The sequence below is a fragment of the Gopherus evgoodei genome, chromosome 8 (assembly GCF_007399415.2).
Source record: "Gopherus evgoodei ecotype Sinaloan lineage chromosome 8, rGopEvg1_v1.p, whole genome shotgun sequence".
Classification (NCBI taxonomy): Eukaryota; Metazoa; Chordata; order Testudines; family Testudinidae; genus Gopherus; species Gopherus evgoodei.
Window position 1 is genome coordinate 59,841,351 of NC_044329.1, and position 20,246 is coordinate 59,861,596.

Here is a 20,246-nt window from a genome sequence, read left to right on the forward strand (position 1 = left end):
GATTACCACCATGATAGGCAACTATTCACCAATGACTCAGAGGGAAGAGGATCATCTGCTGAATCATCAACAGCTCTTTCTGCAAGTAATGTTTTCCATACAAATATTGAATACACCCAGAGCTAGTTAGCTTATAGAATTTTACTGCAGCACACCCCAAAGTGTGCTTCAGTAAATCTCTCTTTTCCACCTCAAATTCAAAAATACATGTTTTAACAGAAAGAGCTCAAAAGGTTTGCACACGTCCCCCCTCAAAACCAGAGACTTTAGAGATAGCACAGACTAATTGTACCACTGTTTTGAGAATCTGCTGCTCTCTGGTTGCTTTCTCCACCTCCCATGCTCTCTTCAGTTTCTGTACAAGGATCTGTACCATCAGCACCCTAAAAATACATAAAACAGTGATTCAGTGCAAAAGTCACCCAGGCCAATAATTGAAAGAACAGAAAAAGCTCATATAGGAAAGATGAAAACTTAAGAAATTTTATATATCGTAAATAGTAGTAAAGAACCACCATGTATACATTTATACAAGTTTTAAAACCTATCAAAATATCATTTGTTCAATATGTTTCAACAAATAAACATTTGTTGTTAAGAGTTACACCTGGCTAGCTTCACAGCTACCATATTCTAGTATTATAAAGCTTACGTTGTGACCTGTACTTTGTATTATCCAACCTTTCCACACATTGAAAAGTTTTTTACTCAAGAAAACACCAGTTGCAACATGAACTATATTTATCACCTAACCACAAAATCCAATTTACTCGGATCAATTCAAATTAAGGTTTTCCTTTCTCAACATGTGGATTACAACAGGAACAAGCTGTAACATCACAAATACCTCAAGAGATCTCATATGCCTACAAAAGGTTGCTACTCTTACCTCAGCATCATCTGCTTCATATCCATCATTGCCATCAGCACTCCCAGTTCCTTCATTACTATCATCACCTTCATCCCCCATTCCTGTATCTTCATCATCATCCTCATCCTCCTCTTCCTCATCTTCATAATCCTACAAATGTAGCACAACACAGTTTTAGGAAAAGCCCAGAAGGATAATATCTAGCTCTTATACAGTACTTTTCATCTATAGATCTCAAAGCTCTTTACAAAGGAGGTTAGTATCATTATTGCCATTTTAGAGAATGGCCAAATAATTTTGTACTGTGCTATGAACTTCTCTAAAAGTCTTTTTCTAGAGACGTTCAAAATTCATTTTTAGGCATATACAAACTTCAAATGTAGTAGGTCAAGTGAAAAATTTGATTGTCACCTGGAGCAATGTGCAGTGACAGAGATGCATGAAAAGTTTATACAGTGACTAATTAAAATATGCCTGCTTCAAGCTAGTTTTCTTGGGTTACACACTGTGTCATTGTATGTGTTGGTACAGGATCTGGCATAATAAGGCAGGGATCCTAACTAGGGTCTCAGGGTGAACCTCTCTGGTCCGGCAACGTCCATGGTTTGGCATAGGCGTTGACTTCGTGGGTGCTCCGGGGCTGGAGCACCCATGGGGAAAAATCAGTGGTATGGCCACTGGCGCAAAGCTCCCCCTCTCCCCGTGCCTCTTGTGCGCCAGTGGCCCCGTTCTTACCATCTCTGCCTCCTCCCTCCCAGAGCTTCCGGCGTGCCACAAACAACTGATTCGTGGCATTCAAGCTTCAGGAGGGAAGAGGAGGAACTGGGGTTGGCAGCTGGGACCCCAGGTAAAGGGCTGATGGCTGGGACCTGGGGCTGGCATCAGAGCTCCCAGGCGGGAGGCAAATGGCCAGGACTGCGGGAGGCAGTGGGGCTCCCGGGCAGGGGGCCACGCTGGGTGCAAAGCCTGGGAGTGCTGCAGCATTCTCTTCCCCCCCCCCCCAACCCCCACTTCCCACGCCTATGGAGACCCACTGGCATTCTGCACTAACCTCCCGTGGTTCAGCAAATTCTCTGGTACGGCACCAGTCAGGTCCCGAGAGTGCCGGACTAGAGAGGTTTAATCTGTATAAATAAGTGACATTAATAACAGAAAAACTCAAGGTATTTGGTAATGTCCATGTGTTGTATTCTGGGAGTTTGTTGATTTTTTTTTTTTTTTTTTTGATGAAGCAAGAAATACTGAGGATTTCACTTAAGGATAGGAATTTTTTTTAAAAGTTACTTCAAACTTATTTCTGTGCTGAAAACCTTTCCACAACCTGTCCAGCAGAGACAATTCATTATATAAACGAGCGCTTCAGTCAATTTCACAACAATTCAAAAATGAAGCTGAGTAGAGTAAATAAATTTAAATGTCCAGCTGTATGAATAAGTGCAGAATTCCTATTAACAGGAAATGTGTGCTTAGTTTTTCCTGCATCAATGAGAAAATGTACTGTTTTAATTCTGCTCAGGCCAGGTAAATGGATGCGCAGAACTTCTAAGAGTGCATATGCTTTTCTATGTTTATTGTTAAACAATAGAAGGTTGTAAATTGTAAGTTCGTCTTTACAAAAAAAAAATTTTAACTGCTTTTCAGTAGCCACCTGTAGGTGAGCAGTTTATTTGCACAAAGATATTGAAGATCACAAACTACAAATAAGCCAGACATACTTCTTGCTCGCCTTCATTTTCTTCCTCATCATCCTCTTCGTCATCGCTGTCAATCACAATTACATCATCTCTCTTGGACTGACCATCCTGCGACGATGACGTATTCTGTTGATCGGACTGAAGAGGTCCAAGATCTATTGGGAGGGACTGAGAGGTTTCTTCACTGTCTTCCATGGGAGCATACTCTCCCTGGGTGACCCCCTTTAAAAAATAAAAGAAAGTTACTAAAATAAAAGTGATACTTCATATATGTGTTTTTAAAAATGTTTGCCACAGGAGAGATTAAGTCAATTTGCAGTTCCATTTAACTTTTAAAGCCCTCCGTGAGTGCTGCTAAAAGCAGTTGTGTCACCATTTGTGGCTCAGAACTTAGATCAGATCTGGGTCCACTCTACACTACAGCTGTGTTGTGACAAAGCTTGTGACACTCAACTGCTTGCAACAACCACATTCTTGTTGTGTCCACTCAGTAGCTTTTTGCTGGGTCCACAAACCATGCAACTACATGAATTCACACCTATCAAAGATGACAATTATGTTTGTATTGATGTGTTCTGGGACAATCTGGGCATCGTGCCCGAATAAGGAGAAGTGCCCAGAGGATATGTAAATAGAGCCTCGCTGGCAGCATATGTGTCATGTACTCTGGTTTACCCTAATATACATACAGCTGGGGGAAAGGAGAACTGGCCAAATCAATTACAACAGCTCTGTTAGAGGAGACCATCAACATGCAAAAGAATCATATGCCAAACTGGTGGTGAGATGACAAGGAATCTGGCTCTAAATAAATACAAAGGAAAGTCTAAGGTACTGAACAGAACTACTGACATTGCCTTCACTGCATATACTCTTTTGTGACCCGCTCCAGTTCCTTGCTGATTGAAACATGCTCAACTATTTGTCACAGAATCTTTCTGCAACATAAAGCCAAAAAATGAAAAAAAGAAGTGTAGTCTCTGGGAACAAAGCAAGAAATTTAAGAATTTGGAACTCTCAAACTCCAATCCTGGCTCTTTTGTGACTCCTTTAAACCCTACGTCTCATTTTTCCCCCAAAAGTAAAATTACTACATAATTCAGTGGGGCAGTACTTAATGTTTATATAGTTGTTTGAAAATGTGAAGTTATATATACACATGCCAAATACCGTCTATGGAGGTATGTGAAAAATCACAATCAAAATTAAATATACACTGAATGGAACTTGTAGCCCTAAAAATTGTTATAAGCTATACAAACGGATTTCCATTACAAATCTCTAAATTATGACTGATATTTCACAAAGATGCTACCATCAACGAATGCTTTTCTAATAGTGACTAGAGATTGATATACGATGCTAACTTCAGCAATTGTTAAAATACAAAAGTGGTATTTGCAGGGAAGGGCTGTTCATGCTACAATTAAAATTAAGATTTTGGGGTTTTTTTTGCTTACTTCTCCAATGGAGTCTTGAGAATCTTGATTGTAAATTTGAGTTTCTACCTCACCATCAGTGCTTTCTTCTGCTGTGATTTCCTCCTAAAAAAAGCATGTATTTTTCATTGTAAGAGAGCCAGTCAGACAGACCACTACCATTTCTACATCAATGCCCAATATCTACCTTGTGACTGTTGACTAGCCTCTCTCCATCCAATCTCATATTTCTGCTTTTCTGACATCTCCTCATAAATGTCTTATGAGATTCTATTTTCTCTCTACATCTGAATATCCAGACCATGTCCAAATATTGCTGCTTCTTTCTCCATAACTCAAAGACCTGGCCTTCTCTCTATCCACACTGCTAAAACTCTTGCCCACGGCCTTATTCTTCATTTTCAATTTCTGCATCTCTTGCCTTCCTGATACCCACCTCGCTCCTTTCAAGGCCTATTCAAAATACTGCTAAGCTCAACTGCATGGATTTCAAATTCTACTCTTTAACACAAAGCCCCTGCCATTGAATGCTGTAACTTTTGCTTTATTTGGAAGTTCAAGATATAGGCTATTCTAACGGTATAGAGCAGGGGTTTGCAACCTTTTTCTTTCTGAGCTCCCCTTTCCCCCCGCCCCACATGCTATAAAAACTCCACGGCCCCGTGTCACAAAAACTGGTTTTCTGCATATAAAAGCCAGGGGCGGCGTTAGGGAGTAGCAAGCAGGGCAATTGCCTGGGGCCCCCATGAAGCTGTTGCTCAGGCTTCAGCTTCAGCCCCAAGTGATGGGGATTCGGCTTTCTGCCTTGGGCCCCAGCAAGTCTAATGCCAGCCCTGCTTGTTGGACCCCCTGAAACCTGCTCTTGGTCCCCTCGGATCCCTGGTTGAGAACCACTGGAAAAGTGTTTGTCAATTATCTTTTCACAAAAGGTGACTGACTTTGTCAGCAACAGATTTTTAAAAGCTTTTGAAACAGGATCCTTGTCAAAAGCTTATTCCAATCTCAAATCCTAGGCAGGGCAATATTATTCACTGGAAGTATCTTCCATTCTTACAAACCTCAGGTCCAACTCTCTGCACGCTTCTCAGTTTCTTTGGAAGAGGTATATCCACTGTTTCCTCTGAAATTTGTTCCGCGTTTTCTACTGTGCTATCCTCTTCCTCCTCTCGTGGACGCTTTGGCAAGGAAGAACTTGGGGTAGCTGAAACTTGAAAGAGCCCTCGGTGTTATTTTCAAGAGCATTATGGCACACAAAAAGGTAGAAAACCAGATGATTTCAGGTTTTTCTCTGAGAGACTCTCTCTTGTTCTATACTTAACCATGGCACTTGGGACTGGATAGGAGTGTCTCGCTCCTGGGATTGAACACACTAGGGTTGGCAGCAGAGCTTTCTAAGCTGCAGGCCCCCCGCTGTGAAACTGGCCCCTATTCAAAGTCCACCAGAATTCAGATTTGCTTCAGCTTTTTTGTTTTTCAGTAGCCTTGTTCCTGACAGAACGTGGTTGCTAGCATTTCCGTGGGCAGCAGCAAAGACAATTAAAAATAGTCACAATGGGTACTTTTGGAGGTAAATTTTGCAAATAACAGAAGCATCTGTAATGACAGGTGCTCAGAGCAGCAGTAAGATCTAATTTTTTTTTTTAAATTGCCATCTAAGGCCTAGATAGGTTTGAAGAAAGTACAGGTACAATCACAGAATATATGTTCAGTTCAGTTGATTTAGTTTGCTTTCCTACAGTAGTTATTTATAAAGTTTAGAGCCAAACCCGTATATTAAACTCTGAATCCTCATACCAAAGCAAGATTGAGGAAATTGAGAGGCAAATGAGGGGAGATCCTGCTTTTTTCTGTAGCAACAAGATTTAAACATCCAGCACTAGTTTGAGGAGGGCTTTAAACTAGGTTCACCGGGGGAAGGAGACCAAAGCCCGGAGGTAAGTGGGGAAATGGGATACCGGGAGAAAGCACAAGCAGGAGAGAGCAGGAGGGGAAGACTCCTGTCTCATACTGAGAAAATGGGATGATCAGCGAGTTATCTTAAGTGCCTATACACAAATGCAAGAAGCCTGGGAAACAAGCAGGGAGAACTGGAAGTCCTGGCACAGTCCAGGAACTATGATGTGACTGGAACAACAGAGACTTGGTGGAATAACTCACATGACTGGAGTACTGTCATGGATGGCTATAAATTGTTCAGGAAGGGCAGAAAAGGTGGGGGAGTTGCATTGTATGTCAGAGAGCAGTATGACTGCTCAGAGCTCTGGTATGAAACCGCAGAAAAACCTGAGTCTCTCTGGATTAAGTTTAGAAGTGTGAGCAACAAGGGTGATGTCGTGGTGGGAGTCTGCTATGGACCACCAGACCAGGGGGATGAGGTGGACGAGGCTTTCTTCTGGCAACTAACAGAAGTTGCTAGATCGCAGGCCCTGGTTCTCATGGGAGACTTCAATCACCCTGATATCTGCTGGGAGGGCAATACAGCAGTGCACAGACAATCCAGGAAGTTTTTGGAAAGTGTAGGGGACAATTTCCTGGTGCAAGTGCTGGAGGAACCAACTAGGGGCAGAGCTCTTCTTGACTTGCTGCTCATAAACCAGGAAGAATTAGCAGGGGAAGCAAAAGTGGATGGGAACCTGGGAGGCAGTGACCATGAGATGGTCGAGTTCAGGATACTGACACAAGGAAGAAAGGAGAGCAGCAGAATACGGACTCTGGACTTCAGAAAAGCAGACTTTGACTTCCTTAGGGAACTGATGGACAGGATCCCCTGGGAGAACAACATGAAGGGCACAGGAGTCCAGCAGAGCTGGCTGTATTTTAAAGAATCTTTATTGAGGTTGCAGGAACAAACCATCCTGATGTGTAGAAAAAATAGCAAATATGGCAGGTGACCAACTTGGCTTAACAGTGAAATCCTTGCTGATCTTAAACACAAAAAAGAAGCTTACAAGAAGTGGAAGATTGGACAAATGACCAGGGAGTAGTATACAAACATTGCTCAGGTATGCAATCAGTGAAATCAGGAAGGCCAAATTAAACTTGAAGTTGCAGCTAGCAAGAGATGTTAAGAGTAACAAGAAGGGTTTCTTCAGATATATTAGCAACAAGAAGAAAGTAAAGGAAAGTGTAGACCCCTTACTGAATGAGGGAGGCAACCTAGTGACAGAGGATGTGGAAAAAGCTAATGTACTCAATGCCTTTTTTGCCTCTGTCTTCACAAACAAGGTCAGCTTGCAGACTGCTGCACTGGGCAGCACAGCATGGGGAGGTGACCAGCCCTCTGCAGAGAAAGAAGTGGTTCGGGACTATTTAGAAAAGCTGGATGAGCACAAATCCATGGGGCCGGATGCGCTGCATCCGAGGGTGTTAAAGGAGTTGGTGGATATGATTGTAGAGCCATTGGCCATTATCTTTGAAAACTCATGGTGCTCGGGGGAGGTCCTGGATGACTGGAAAAAAGCTAATGTGGTGCCTATCTTTTAAAAAGGGAAGGAGGAGGATCTGGGGAACTACAAGCCAGTCAGCCTCACCTCAGTCCCTGGAAAAATCATGGAGCAGGTCCTCAAGGAATCAATTCGGAAGCACTTAGAAGAGAGGAAAGTGATCAGGAACAGTCAGCATGGATTCACCAAGGGCAAATCATGCCTAACCTAATTGCCTTCTATGAGGAGATAACTGGGTCTGCGGATGAGGGGAAAGCAATGGCTGTGTTATTGCTTGACTTTAGCAAAGCTTTTGATACGGTCTCCCACAGTATTCTTGCCGGCAAGTTAAAGAAATATGGGCTGGATGAATGGATTATAAGGTGGATAGAAAGCTGGCTAGATCGTCGGGCTCAGTGGGTAGTGATCAATGGCTCCATGTCTAGTTGGCAGCTGGTATCAAGTGGAGTGCCCCAAGGGTCAGTCCTGGGGCCGGTTTTGTTCAATATCTTCATTAATGATCTGGAGGATGGCGTGGACTGCACTCTCAGCAAGTTTGCAGATAACACTAAACTAGGAGGAGTGGTAGATACGCTGGAGGGTAGGGATAGGATACAGAGGGACCTAGACAAATTAGGGGATTGGGCCAAAAGAAACCTGATGAGGTTCACCAGCACAAATGCAGAGTTCTGCACTTAGGACAGAAGAATTCCATGCACTGCTACAGACTAGGGACCGAACGGTTAGGCAGCAGTTCTGCAGAAAAGGACCTATGAGTTACAATGGACTAGAACCTAGATATGAGTCAACAGTGTGCCCTTGTTGCCAAGAAGGCTAACAGCATTTTGGGCTGTATAATTAGGGACACTGCCAGCAGATCGAGGGATATGATCATTCCCCTCTATTCGACGTTGTTGAGGCCTCATCTGGAGTACTGTGTCCAGTTTTGGGCTCCACACTATAAGAAGGATGTGGAAAAATTGGAAAGGGTCCAGCAAAGGGCAACAAAAATGATTAGGGGGCTAGAACACATGACTTATGAGGAGAGGCTGAGGGAACTGGGATTGTTTAATCTGCAGAAGAGAAGAATGAGGGGGGGAACTACCTGAAAGGGGGTTTCAAAGAGGATGGCTCTAGACTGTTCTCAGTGGTACCAGATGACAGAAGAAGGAGTAATGGTCTCAAGTTGCAGTGGCGGAGGTTTAGGTTGGATGTTAGGAAAAACTATTTCACTAGGAGGGTGGTGAAGCACTGGAATGGGTTACCTAGGGAGGTGGTGGAATCTCCGTCCTTAGAGATTTTTAAGGTCAGGCTTGACAAAGCCCTGGCTGGGATGATTTAGTTGGGGACTGGTCCTGCTTTGAGCAGGGGCTTGGATAAGATGACCTCCTGAGTTCCCTTCCAACTCTGATATTCTATGATTCTGTGAACAGACATGCGAACATTCATTTCTTGTTTCATCTAGGATACCTTTTAGAAGTGTGCTAGGTCACATTTTTTAAAAGGTAACACTTTGGCAGGTGCCAGAAGGTAGGCCAGATCTCAGTCTTTTTGAGAGCCTACGCCACAATTTGTACATGAAGCTGTCAGCTGCTATTATATGCGTTATGGCTTGATTCAATGAGGCTCTGTAGTGGTTTGGACACACCATGAGATTAGGCCCTGCATATTTTTTAGAGAATGAAACCAACCTGTACCAAACACTGCTGTGGAAGTGGAGGGCCTTTCTATCTGTGAGCTCTGTACGACCTCTACAATGGTGGGGGGTGGCTCTTGAGTCGCTGGCTCAATCTGAGGATGACTTTGCTGAGTGGGCTGCACAAAAGCTGTAGCTTGAGTCTGTTGCTGAACAGTTAAGATGGGTTGAGAGAGAGATGTCTGGACATTAGGACTGGTAGAGCGTACAGACCCACTTGTGCTTCCAAAGACTGGAACATGCTCTACTGGTCCTTCTGACTGCATAGCTGGAAAGGAAATGGTAGCACATTTTAATTGGCTTATAATTATCTAGTACAGTTCACATTACTTTTCATTTGAGAAAGCAGTGGATAGAGAGATTTAATGTTTCTCATGTACAGCCTGTTAACTGATTTAAAGGTATAAAAACCATAAAAGCACAAAAAAAATAGCAAGGGGATTCAAGGTCAGTTAGAATACCTCTGAAATTGACTAGATTTCAAGGTAAAGGTGCCCTTTAAAGGTTATTTTAATTTAGACAGTTGCCCTTTATTTAGAGCACTTACCTTCCTGGGTTTCCACCTGGGTTGTAGGCATAACTGTGGCTGTTGGAGTAGTGGTTGGATTTGTAACTGTAGCAGGAGTAACCATTGGACGGATGCTTGCTCTTGGAGTAGATTTACTCCCGGGTATGGCAGTAGCAGTCACTTTACTTGGAGTTGACACAACAGGCGTTGGCTTAATGTTTGCAGTTGGTGGATCTGAAGTGCTAGCACTGGAAATAGGACACTGGTTTTATTTGTGCTAACAAAATCAGAGTCAGACTTACAAGTGTTTCAAATTCAGTTTTCTAACAAAATATCAAATGTTGATTTAAAAATGTTTCAACAACATTTAAAACAGATACTAGTACTATGCAATGATCTAAGCTAAATTATTATGTAATTGGCATCACGGAGACTTGGTGGGATGCCCACATGGGTGAAAGCGATTGTGAAATGATAGATTTCATGATTCTATGGAAAGAAAGGAGTGAGAGCAGCAGCATAAGAACTGTGGACTTCAAAAAGATGACTAACAGAACTGGAAGGCAGGGTCCCATGGGAAGAAAATCTAAGGGATACAGGAGAGTTAGCAACTTCTAGAGGACACAACATTAAAGGCAGAATGGCAAACTATCCTGATGCAAAGGAAGATAGGAAGAATAGTAAGACACCGAAGTGTCTCCATTAGGAGCTCTTTAATGACATGAAAAATCCAAAAGGAATCCTACAAAAAGTAAAAACATGGACAAATTGCTCAGGAGTACAAAAGAATAGCACAAACAAGTACGAACAAATTCAGAAAGGTTAAAGCACAAAAGTGACAGCTAGTAAGGGACATAAAAGGTAATAAGAAGTAGCTCTTCAAATACATTTAAAGACAGAGAAAGATGAAAGTGTAGGCTTCTACTTAGTGGGGAAGGAGACCAAGTAAGAGATGACATTTGGAAGGCTAAGGTGTTTAATGTCTATTCTGCTTCAGTCTTCACTAAAAAAGAAGAGTAGTAACCAGATACTCAATACAATTAATATTATCAACAAGAAGGGAAGAATGCAAACCAAAATAGGGAAAGATCAGGTTAAAGAATGTGTATAAGTTAGATGTATTCAACAGGGCCAAAAGAAATACATCCTAGGATACTTAAGGAACTAGCTGAAGCCATCTTGGAACTGTTGGCAATTATTATCGGGAGAACTCAAGGAGGATGGGTGAGGTCCCAAAGGACTGGAGAAAGGTAAGGAGAGTACTTATCTTTGAAAAAAGGGAACAAAGAGGACGCAGGGAATTATAGACCAGACACCCTAACTTCAGTACCTGGAAAGATACTGGGACAAATTCTTAAACAATTTGTAAGCACTTAGGGGATAAGAGAGAGTTATAAAGAACAGACAGCATGAATCTGTCAAGAACAAATCATGCCAAACCAACCTAATTTCTTTCTTTCACAGGATTACTGGCCTAGTGAATTGGGGGAACCAGCAGAAGTGATGTGTCTTGATTTTAAATAAGGTTTTTGAGACAGTTACCACAACATTCTCATAAGCAAACTCAGGAAATATAATCTATATGAAATTGCTTTAGGGCGAGAGCATAACTGGTTGAAAGACTATACTCAAGCTGGAAAGGCATATCTTCAGGGGTCCTGCAGGCCTATTCAATATTAGAAGGACAAAATGTTAGAAGGATTAGAATTCAAAACCAACCTTGAAAAATTAGAGAATTGGACTGAAATCAACAAGATGAAATTCAATAAAGACAAGTGCAAAGTACCACACTTAAGGAAGGAAAAAAAGTCAAACACACACAAAATGGGAACTAACTAGCTAGGTGGCAGTTCTGTTGAAAAGTATCTGGGAATTATAGTGCATCACAGACTGAAAATCAACAATGGTTGCAGTTGCAAAAAAGGCTTATATAATTCTGGGGTGTATTAACAGGAGTGCTGTATGTAAGACATTGTAAGTAACTGTCCCGCTCTACTCGGCATTGGTTAAGCCTGAGATAGAGTAGTGTCCCGTTCTGGGCACCACATTTTAGAAAAGATGTGAGTAACTGAAGAGAGACCAGAGGAGAGCAACAATTGGGTGATGGGGTAACAAAATGGCAGATGAAATTCAACGTTGATAAATGAAAGTAATGTACATTGGAAAACATAATCCCAACTATGCATATAAAATCATGGAGTCTAAATTAGCTGTTAGCACTTGAGAGAGAGATCTTGGCATTGCTGCAGATAGTTCTCTGAAAACATCCACTCAACATGTAGCGGCAGTCAAAAAAGCTAAGAGAATGTTGGTAATCATTAAGAAAGGCATAGATAAGATGACAAAATATCATATTGTCTCTATATAAATCCATGGTATGCCCACATCTTGAATACTGCATGCAGATGTGGTCACCCCTTCTCAAAAAATATACTGGAATTGGAAAAGGTTCAGAAAAGGGCAAAAAAATTGATTAGGGGCATGGAACAGCTTCCGTCTGAGGAGAGGTTAATAAGACTTGGACTTTTCAGCTTGGAAAAGAGATGACTAAGAGGGGGGATATGACAGAGGTCTATAAAATCATGACTGATGTGGAGAAAGTCAATAAGGAAGTGTTATTTACTCCCTCTCATAACACAAGAACCAAAGGTCACCAAATGAAATTAACAGGCAGCAGGAAGTATTCCTTCACACAACACACAGTCAACCTGTGGAACTCCTTGCCAGAGGATGTTGTGAAGGCCAAGACTATAACAGGGTTCAAAAAAGAACTAGATAAGTTCGTTGACGATAAATCCATCAGTGGCTATTAGCCAGGATGGGCAGGGATGGTGTCTCAAACCTCTGTTTGCCAGAAGCTGGGAATAGGTAACAGGGGATGGATCACTTGATAATTACCTGTTCTGTTAATTCCCTCTGGGGAACCTGGCATTGGCCACTGTTGGAAGACAGGTTACTGGGCTAGATGGACCTTTGGTCTGACCCAGTACAGCCGTTCTTATCTTCTAACAATAAAAATAAAATGTTTAGAAATTCTGACCTATGAGGAAAGGTTTAAAAAAACTGGGTAGGTTTAAGTCTAGAGAAAAGACAACTGGAGGGGGAGGGGAGCATGATAAACAGTCTTCAGCTGTTATAAAGAGGATGGTGATTAGTTCTCCATGTCTACTGAAGGTGAGACAAGATATAATGGCTTAATTTGCAGAAAGGGAGATTTAGGTTAGATATTAGGAAAAACTACAAGGGTAGTTAAATTAAGAAGAGGTTACCAAGTGAAGTTGTAAATCCCCATCACTGGATGTTCTCAAAATCAGGTTGGACAAACACCTGTCAGGGATGGTCTAGGTTTACCTGGTCCTGTCCTAGTGCAGCGGGCTGGACTTAATGACCTCTCGAGGTCCTTTCCAGCACTACATACTTATGATTCTGTAATCAACAGCTACCTTCAAAGTTTTGTTCACAATTATCATTCTCCCATATCTCCACTAGAAGAGATTCTGCAGGGCAAATTATGCCCAGTGCACAACCCCATAGCCTTGATAGATGTGATTAACTGGAAATCTGCATGGCTCCAGGCGATAAAGCGCTGTCTATACTGGCGCTTTTCAGTGCTAAAACTTCTGTCGCTGGGGTATGTTTTTTCACAACCCTGAACAACTAAAGTTTTAGTGCTGAAAGTGGCAGTGTAGACACAGCCTTATATGTCACTGAAGTCAACTGATACAGCTCAATACAGAGAGAATATCTGCTGAATAAGAATGATGCCAGTGATAGTTACAGTCACTTCTCAAGATCAGAACTTCATTTTAAAGAGATATCAGAATTTTAAAGATCAAAACTGTTCCAAGAACAGAAAAGTCAGATTATAAAGTCTGTGATACAGCATGGCCAGAGGGCAGCAGGAGAGGGTTACAAAGGAGCCTTATTCCCTGTAAGGGAAAGAAAGTTTGCTATAGATTAACTAGAGCACCTGACGCCAATTAGAGCGCCTGCAGTCAGTCACATGATAAAAACTCATGCTTCAATCAGACAGTGTGGGAGTAGGAGCAGAAAGAATAGGGTGCTGAAGCAGAGGACAGTTTGGAGAAGTGCTGCGGTGGGCTAAGAAGTCCTAGACCCTAGGTAAGAGGCACCTGGCTTGTGCAGAGGGAGGGCAGGAAGCCCCCCACAAGCTGAAGGGCAAGAGAGGGAAGTAGCTCAGGGGAAGGAACCGTCAGTTCAAGTGGTTCACCACTATCCTCAGGGCCCCTGGGCTGGGACCTGGAGTAGAGGGCGGGCCCAGGTCCCTCCCTCTCCATTCCCCTCCTCTAGGACACTAGTGGGGCAATTAATATTCCAATTTACGGGCAAGAAATGGCGCACTGAACCCCCCCACCCCACAAAGAAGAGAAAGCGCAAGACCCATCATAATAGTGCCAGCAATTTGCCACAAGTCATAAAGATTATATATCTTCACAGGCTGGCGTAGTATCTGAAATAGCTTATAATTTTTCAAATGGACTAGATTTCAAGTTCACAGTGTACCTAAATGTGACAGTTTAGCAGTAAATGACTTAACTGGTTAGATTTGCCTCAGGAGGCAGACAGTTCAGTTAGTCCATAGCTTAGTATTAGCATTAAGCAGTCAGTAACTTCCAAAAGCTGTTAAAATTTTTTTAAATGCAAAAGCCTTTAATTCATTGTAATTCATTCCTACAGTTTAAAACAAAAAATATAGACATAGCAACTGGACAAAAAAGAACCTACAACTTACATTCCTCTTTCACCTGAAGCTGGAGTAGATTTGAGTGTGATCTGTCTCTGCTGTTCCGGAACCTATTAGACATAAGTGTTTCTGTAAATTATATGATTCCATAGCCAAATATTAAGCCAGCAGGCTCTATAAAATAATCCAAAAATGATATTTTGATTACTGCTTCAGTAGACAGATCTCTTTAATTACAATTGTTTCATCTACGGATTTGGCAGAATACCAGGTGAAGTACCATGCTTACTCTCAAATATTCTGAGCTTGCTCAAGCAAGTCAAGTATTTTATGGGATACTCATGATAATGCTGTTTTTTAGTCAGCCAAAAAGAATACTGATTAATTCTGTTCTATTGGAAAGAACTATATTTACTGTTGGACCAGAATGCAAGCTCAAAATGTTAGCACCAGAGTCCTGTGATATTGTACGTGCAAATAAGACTGCAGAGAGAGTCAATGAGAGGAGCACTGTTTGAACGCTCCTCTGGTGAAACCTAGGTGGTAAAACAATTATATGCTTTTGTTAGTAATAGAAAGTTTGAATCCCACCAGAATGAATTTTTTGTTATTAACGTCTAATGCTCTGAAAAGACGGTTACTCACCTTTGTAACTGTTGTTCTTCGAGATGTGTTGCTCATATCCATTCCAGTTAGGTGTGCGCGCCGCGCGTGCACGTTCGTCGGAAACTTTTTACCCTAGCAACTCCAGTGGGCTGGCAGATCGCCCCCTAGAGTGGCGCCGCCATGGCAGTTGATATATACCCCTACCGGCCCACCCGCTCCTCAGTTCCTTCTGGCCGGCTACTCTGACAGTGGGGAAGGAGGGCGGGTGTGGAATGGATATGAGCAACACATCTCGAAGAACAACAGTTACAAAGGTGAGTAACCGTCTTTTCTTCTTCGAGTGATTGCTCATATCCATTCCAGTTAGGGGAATCCCAAGCCTTACCTAGGCGGTGGGGTCGGAGTGAGAAGTCGCGGCATGGAGCACTGCCGAGCCGAAGGCCGCGTCATCTCTGGACTGTTGGACCAGGATGTAATAGGAAGCAAAGGTGTGGACCGATGACCAGGTGGCTGCCCGACAGATCTCCTGGATGGGCACACGGGCGAGGAAAGCCAGCGACGACGCCTGCACCCTGGTAGAGTGCGCAGTCACACGGCCCGTAGGAACGTGAGCCAAGTCATAGCAGGTCCTGATACAGGACGTTACCCACAAGGATAACCTCTGCAAGGAAATGGGAAGCCCCTTAATGCGGTCCGCTACTGCCACAAAAAGCTGGGGGGATTTGCGGAACGGTTTGGTCCTGTCCACATAAAACGCGAGAGCCCGACGGCCATCAAGCGAGTGGAATTGTTGCTCCCTGTGTGACGAATGAGGCTTCGGGAAAAAAACGGGGAGGAAGATCTCCTGGTTGACGTGAAAGGCTGAGACCACCTTGGGGAGAAAGGCAGGGTGCGGTCTCAGCTGCACCTTATTTTTATGGAAGACCGTATACGGGGGATCTACCGTGAGAGCCCAGAGTTCTGACACCCGTCTAGCTGAGGTAACGGCTACTAGAAAGGCAGTCTTCCAAGAAAGATAGAGCAGGGAGCAAGTCGCTAACGGCTCAAAGGGGGGCCCCATGAACCGAGCCAGAAACAGGTTGAGATCCCAGGTAGGGGCAGGGGGTCGGACGCTGGGGTATAGACGTTCCAGCCCCTTCAGGAATCTAGTCACCGTCGGGTGAGAGAAAACCGAGCGGCCATCCCCACCCGGATGAAAGGTGGAGATAGCCGCCAGGTGAACCCGAAGGGACGATATCGCCAGGCCCTGTTGCTTGAGGGACCAAATGTAGTCCAAAATATTGGCGACCGAAACTTCCATAGGGAGGAAACCCCTCTCCGTGCACCAACAGGAGAAACGCTTCCACTTGGCCGAGTACGTCGCTCTGGTGGAAGGCTTCCTGCTGCCCAAGAGTACCTCACGTACCGGGGTAGAGCAGCGTAATTCGGATCTGGTCAGCCACGCAGGAGCCATGCTGCCAGGTGCAGCGACTGGAGGTCCGGGTGACAGAGAGTGCCGTGGTCCTGGGTGATCAGGTCCGGGTGAAGAGGCAGGGGGACTGGGTTGGCTATGGCCAGGTCCAGCAACATGGGGTACCAATGTTGCCTGGGCCACGCTGGAGCTACCATAATCACGCGGGCCCTGTCCCTGCGCACCTTCAGAAGGACCTTGTGGACCAGTGGGAACGGAGGGAACGCGTAGAACAAGTGGGTCGTCCACGGGATAAGGAAGGCGTCCGCTATAGACCCGGCTTCCCGGCCCTGAAAGGAGCAGAACGCCTGGCATTTCCTGTTCCCCCTGGACGTGAAGAGGTCCACGCGGGGACAACCCCACCTCTGGAAGAGCGAGAGGACGACGTCCGGGCGAAGGGACCACTCGTGCGTGAGGAAGGATCTACTCAGGCAGTCCGCCAGCGTGTTCCGTACTCCGGGGAGGAAGGAAGCCGTGAGGTGAATGGAGTGGGCTATACAAAAGTCCCAGAGTTGCATCGCCTCATGACATAGGGGAGAGGATCTGGTGCCGCCCTGCTTGTTGATATAGTACATGGTCGTCGTGTTGTCGGTGAACACCGCGACACAACGACCTCGGAGCTGATGAGAGACTGTTTGACAAGCAAGGCGGACTGCTCTCAACTCCCGCATGTTGATGTGTAAATCCACCTCCTGCGGGGACCACAGGCCCTGTGTCCTCAGGGCTCCCAGGTGGGCCCCCCAGCCGAGATCTGAGGCATCCGTTGTTAGGGACACCGAGGGTTGGGGCGGATGAAACGGGAGCCCCGCACACACGACGGACTGGTCTAGCCACCACCGGAGGGAATCCAATACCCCCTGGGGAATGGTGACAACTGTGTCCAGCGAATGTCTGGTCGGCTGATACTGCGCGATGAGCCAAGATTGGAGGGGCCTCATGCGGAGCCGCGCATAACCTGTCACAAATGTGCAGGCCGCCATGTGGCCTAAGAGGGTTAGGCATGTCCTTATAGAGGTCAGGGGGGCTGCCTGCAAGCATTGAATGATGGCCGACAGTGACTGGAACCTGGGCAATGGCAGAAGGGCCCAGGCCAAGGTGGAGTCCAGAACGGCCCCGATGAACTCTATCCTCTGTGTGGGGAGCAGAGTGGACTTGTCCACGTTGATGATGAGGCCCAAGGTAGTAAAGAGGCCGCTGATCCTGCGGACGTGGTTGCGGACCTGCAGCTCTGATGTGCCTCGGATCAGCCAGTCGTCGAGGTAAGGGAACATGTGAATGTGACTGCGCCGAAGATATGTGACGACGACAGCCATGCTTTTGGTGAATACCCTCGGGCTGTAAAGAGGCCAAACGGGAGGACCGCGAATTGGTAATGATGGCGGTCGACCACGAACCGAAGGAAACGTCTGTGATGTGGCAATATGGCGATATGAAAGTAAGCGTCCTGCATGTCGAGGGCGGCGTACCAGTCTCCAGGATCCAGAGATGGGATAATGGTCCCCAGGGATACCATGCGGAACTTCAACTTCACCAGATGTTTGTTGAGTTCCCGCAGGTCGAGGATAGGTCTGAGGCCTCCCTTGGCCTTGGGGATGAGGAAGTAGCGGGAATAAAATCCCTTGCCCTTTTCGTTCTCCGGAACCGCCTCTATGGCTCCTTTGTCGAGGAGCGTCTGCACCTCCTGGCGGAGGAATTGCTCGTGAGAGGGGTCCCTGAAGAGGGACGAGGGTGGGGGGCGGGAGGAAGGGAAAGACATAAACTGCAGACGGTATCCCATCTGCACAGTGTGTAAGACCTAGCGGTCGGATGTTATTTGGGTCCACGCCTGGAGGAAAAACTAAAGGTGGTTGGAAAACGGGGGGGAAGGATCCGTGAGGGAAACTGGTACTGCGCCCTCGGGCGCACCTTCAAAACGAAGGTTTGGGTCCAGACGGGGCTTTGGAGGAGCTCTGATTCTGCCCCCCTTGGTTCCCCGACTGTCTGCGCCTGCCATTTCTGCCGCAGCGCCTATTGAGGTCCTGCCGCTGGCGGAACTGGGGGAACGGCCGGCGCTGCTGCTGTTGTTGCGGCCGGAAGGGTCTGCGTTGTGTCCCGGGCATATGCATCCCAAGGGAGTGCATGATGACCCGACTGTCCTTCAGACTTTTTAGTCTGAGGTCTGTCTTCTCCGAGAACAGGCCCTGGCCTTCAAACGGGAGGTCCTGGATGGTATATTGGAGCTCCGGCGGAAGGCCAGAAACCTGAAGCCAGGAGATGCGGCGCATTGTAACCCCTGAGGCGAGGGTACGAGCGGCCGAGTCTGCTGCGTCCAAGGAGGCCTGCAACGAGGTTCTTGCGACCTTCTTGCCCTCGTCAAGAATTGCTGCAAATTCTTGACGCGCCTCCTGTGGCAACAGCTCCTTAAACTTATCCGCTGCCACCCAAGAGTTAAAGGCGTAGCGGCTAAAGAGGGCTTGCTGGTTGGAAACCCTGAGCTGAAGGGCCCCCGCAGAATAGACCTTGCGGCCGAGGAGGTCCATACGCCTGGCCTTCTTGGATTTGGAAGCTAGGGCCTCTTGTCCATGATGCTCCCTCTCGTTCACCGACTGCACGACGAGAGAGCACGGTGTCGGATGAACATGGAGGTACTCATAGCCCTTGGAGGGAGCCATGTACTTCCGCTCCACGCCTCGTGCAGCAGGGGGGATGGAGGCCGGTGATTGCCAGATCGTATTGGCGTTGGCCTGGATAGTCCGAATAAAGGGCAGGGCGACCCTGGTGGGAGCATCTGAGGAGAGGATGCTCACCACGGGATCTTCGATCTCGGAGACTTCCTCAGCTTGTAGGTTTAAGTTCTGCACTATGCGCCTGAGGAGGTCCTGGTGTGCCCTGAGGTCGAGTGGGGGAGGGCTGGTGGAAGAAGTGCCTGTCATAGCCTCATCGGGAGAAGACCATGAGGAGACCCCTGGCAAGAGAGTGTCTATAGGGGGGTCTGTCTGAGCCCACGCCTCTGACTCCGGAGGGAGCTCAGGGTCCTGCTGTTTGGACCTGTCCTCCCCATCCGGAGAGGGAGGGGGGCGAGACAGCGATGCCTCCGGCGCCCTGTGCTCAGTCGTCGCAGGCCTAGGAGGAAGCTGTTGGGGGCCCTGGGCTTGGTGGTACGCACAGGGCGTCCAGAACCCCCATTGCTGCGGTCCCTGGTCCTGTTGAGGAAGGTCTTGAAAAAGGGCCGCGTGCCTGTCTGTGTCCAGTGCATAAACACTGTCCGCCTGTGACGATACAGACGGCTGTCTGGAGGGCCATGGAGGGGCCGAACGCGGCTGGTAGGAATCCCTTCGTCCTGACGCCGCAGATGTTCTCGGTGCCGGGGACCGATACCGGGAGTCATACCAGTGCCGGGATCGGGACCGGGGCCTGTCTTGGACTCGATGCCGGGAGCGGGACCGGTACCTGCCGCCGACTCAGTGCCGGGATCGGGACCGAGACCTGCCACCAACACGGTGCTGGGAGGTCGACCGGGACCTGCCACCAGCTCGGTGCCGGAAGATCGACCGGGGAGTTGATCGATGGCAGGAACGGCTCCTAGAGTCCCGGTGCCGGTATCAGTGACTGGAACCAGACCGGGACTGTTTGGAGGATGACCGGTGCCGCGAGTGCGACCGGTACCGCCGAGGGGAGCGGTGCCGGGACTGCGAGCAGCGCCGGGATCGGGAGCATCCACAGTGACGGGACCTCGACAGTGAACGTGAGTCCCGAGACAGCGCTCTCATCATCGGCTTGCCTCTGGATACAACCCGCACCGGAGGTACCGGGGGTGGAGGCTGAGTTGGCTCTGTTAGAGCGATTAGGTTCCGTGCCGAGGCAAAGGTCTCCGGC

At 46.5% G+C, this 20,246-nt stretch overlaps 1 protein-coding gene across 3 annotated transcripts in view; it reads right to left on the minus strand.

The window, feature by feature from the left end:
* Window positions 1-20,246, minus strand: part of TPR (translocated promoter region, nuclear basket protein) — a 79,861-nt gene that overhangs the window by 12,913 nt on the left and 46,702 nt on the right. For 2 of the 3 annotated variants that reach the window (XM_030572670.1, XM_030572669.1), the window contains exons 35-42: window positions 14,384-14,445; window positions 9,670-9,878; window positions 9,118-9,390; window positions 5,063-5,211; window positions 4,026-4,109; window positions 2,587-2,787; window positions 890-1,021; window positions 293-383 (exon numbers count right to left, since the gene is read on the minus strand). In XM_030572670.1, coding sequence (XP_030428530.1) covers window positions 293-383; window positions 890-1,021; window positions 2,587-2,787; window positions 4,026-4,109; window positions 5,063-5,211; window positions 9,118-9,390; window positions 9,670-9,878; window positions 14,384-14,445 — 1,201 coding nt within the window. The remainder of the gene's footprint in view (window positions 1-292; window positions 384-889; window positions 1,022-2,586; window positions 2,788-4,025; window positions 4,110-5,062; window positions 5,212-9,117; window positions 9,391-9,669; window positions 9,879-14,383; window positions 14,446-20,246) is intronic. The other variant, XM_030572671.1, reaches the window with a different exon arrangement.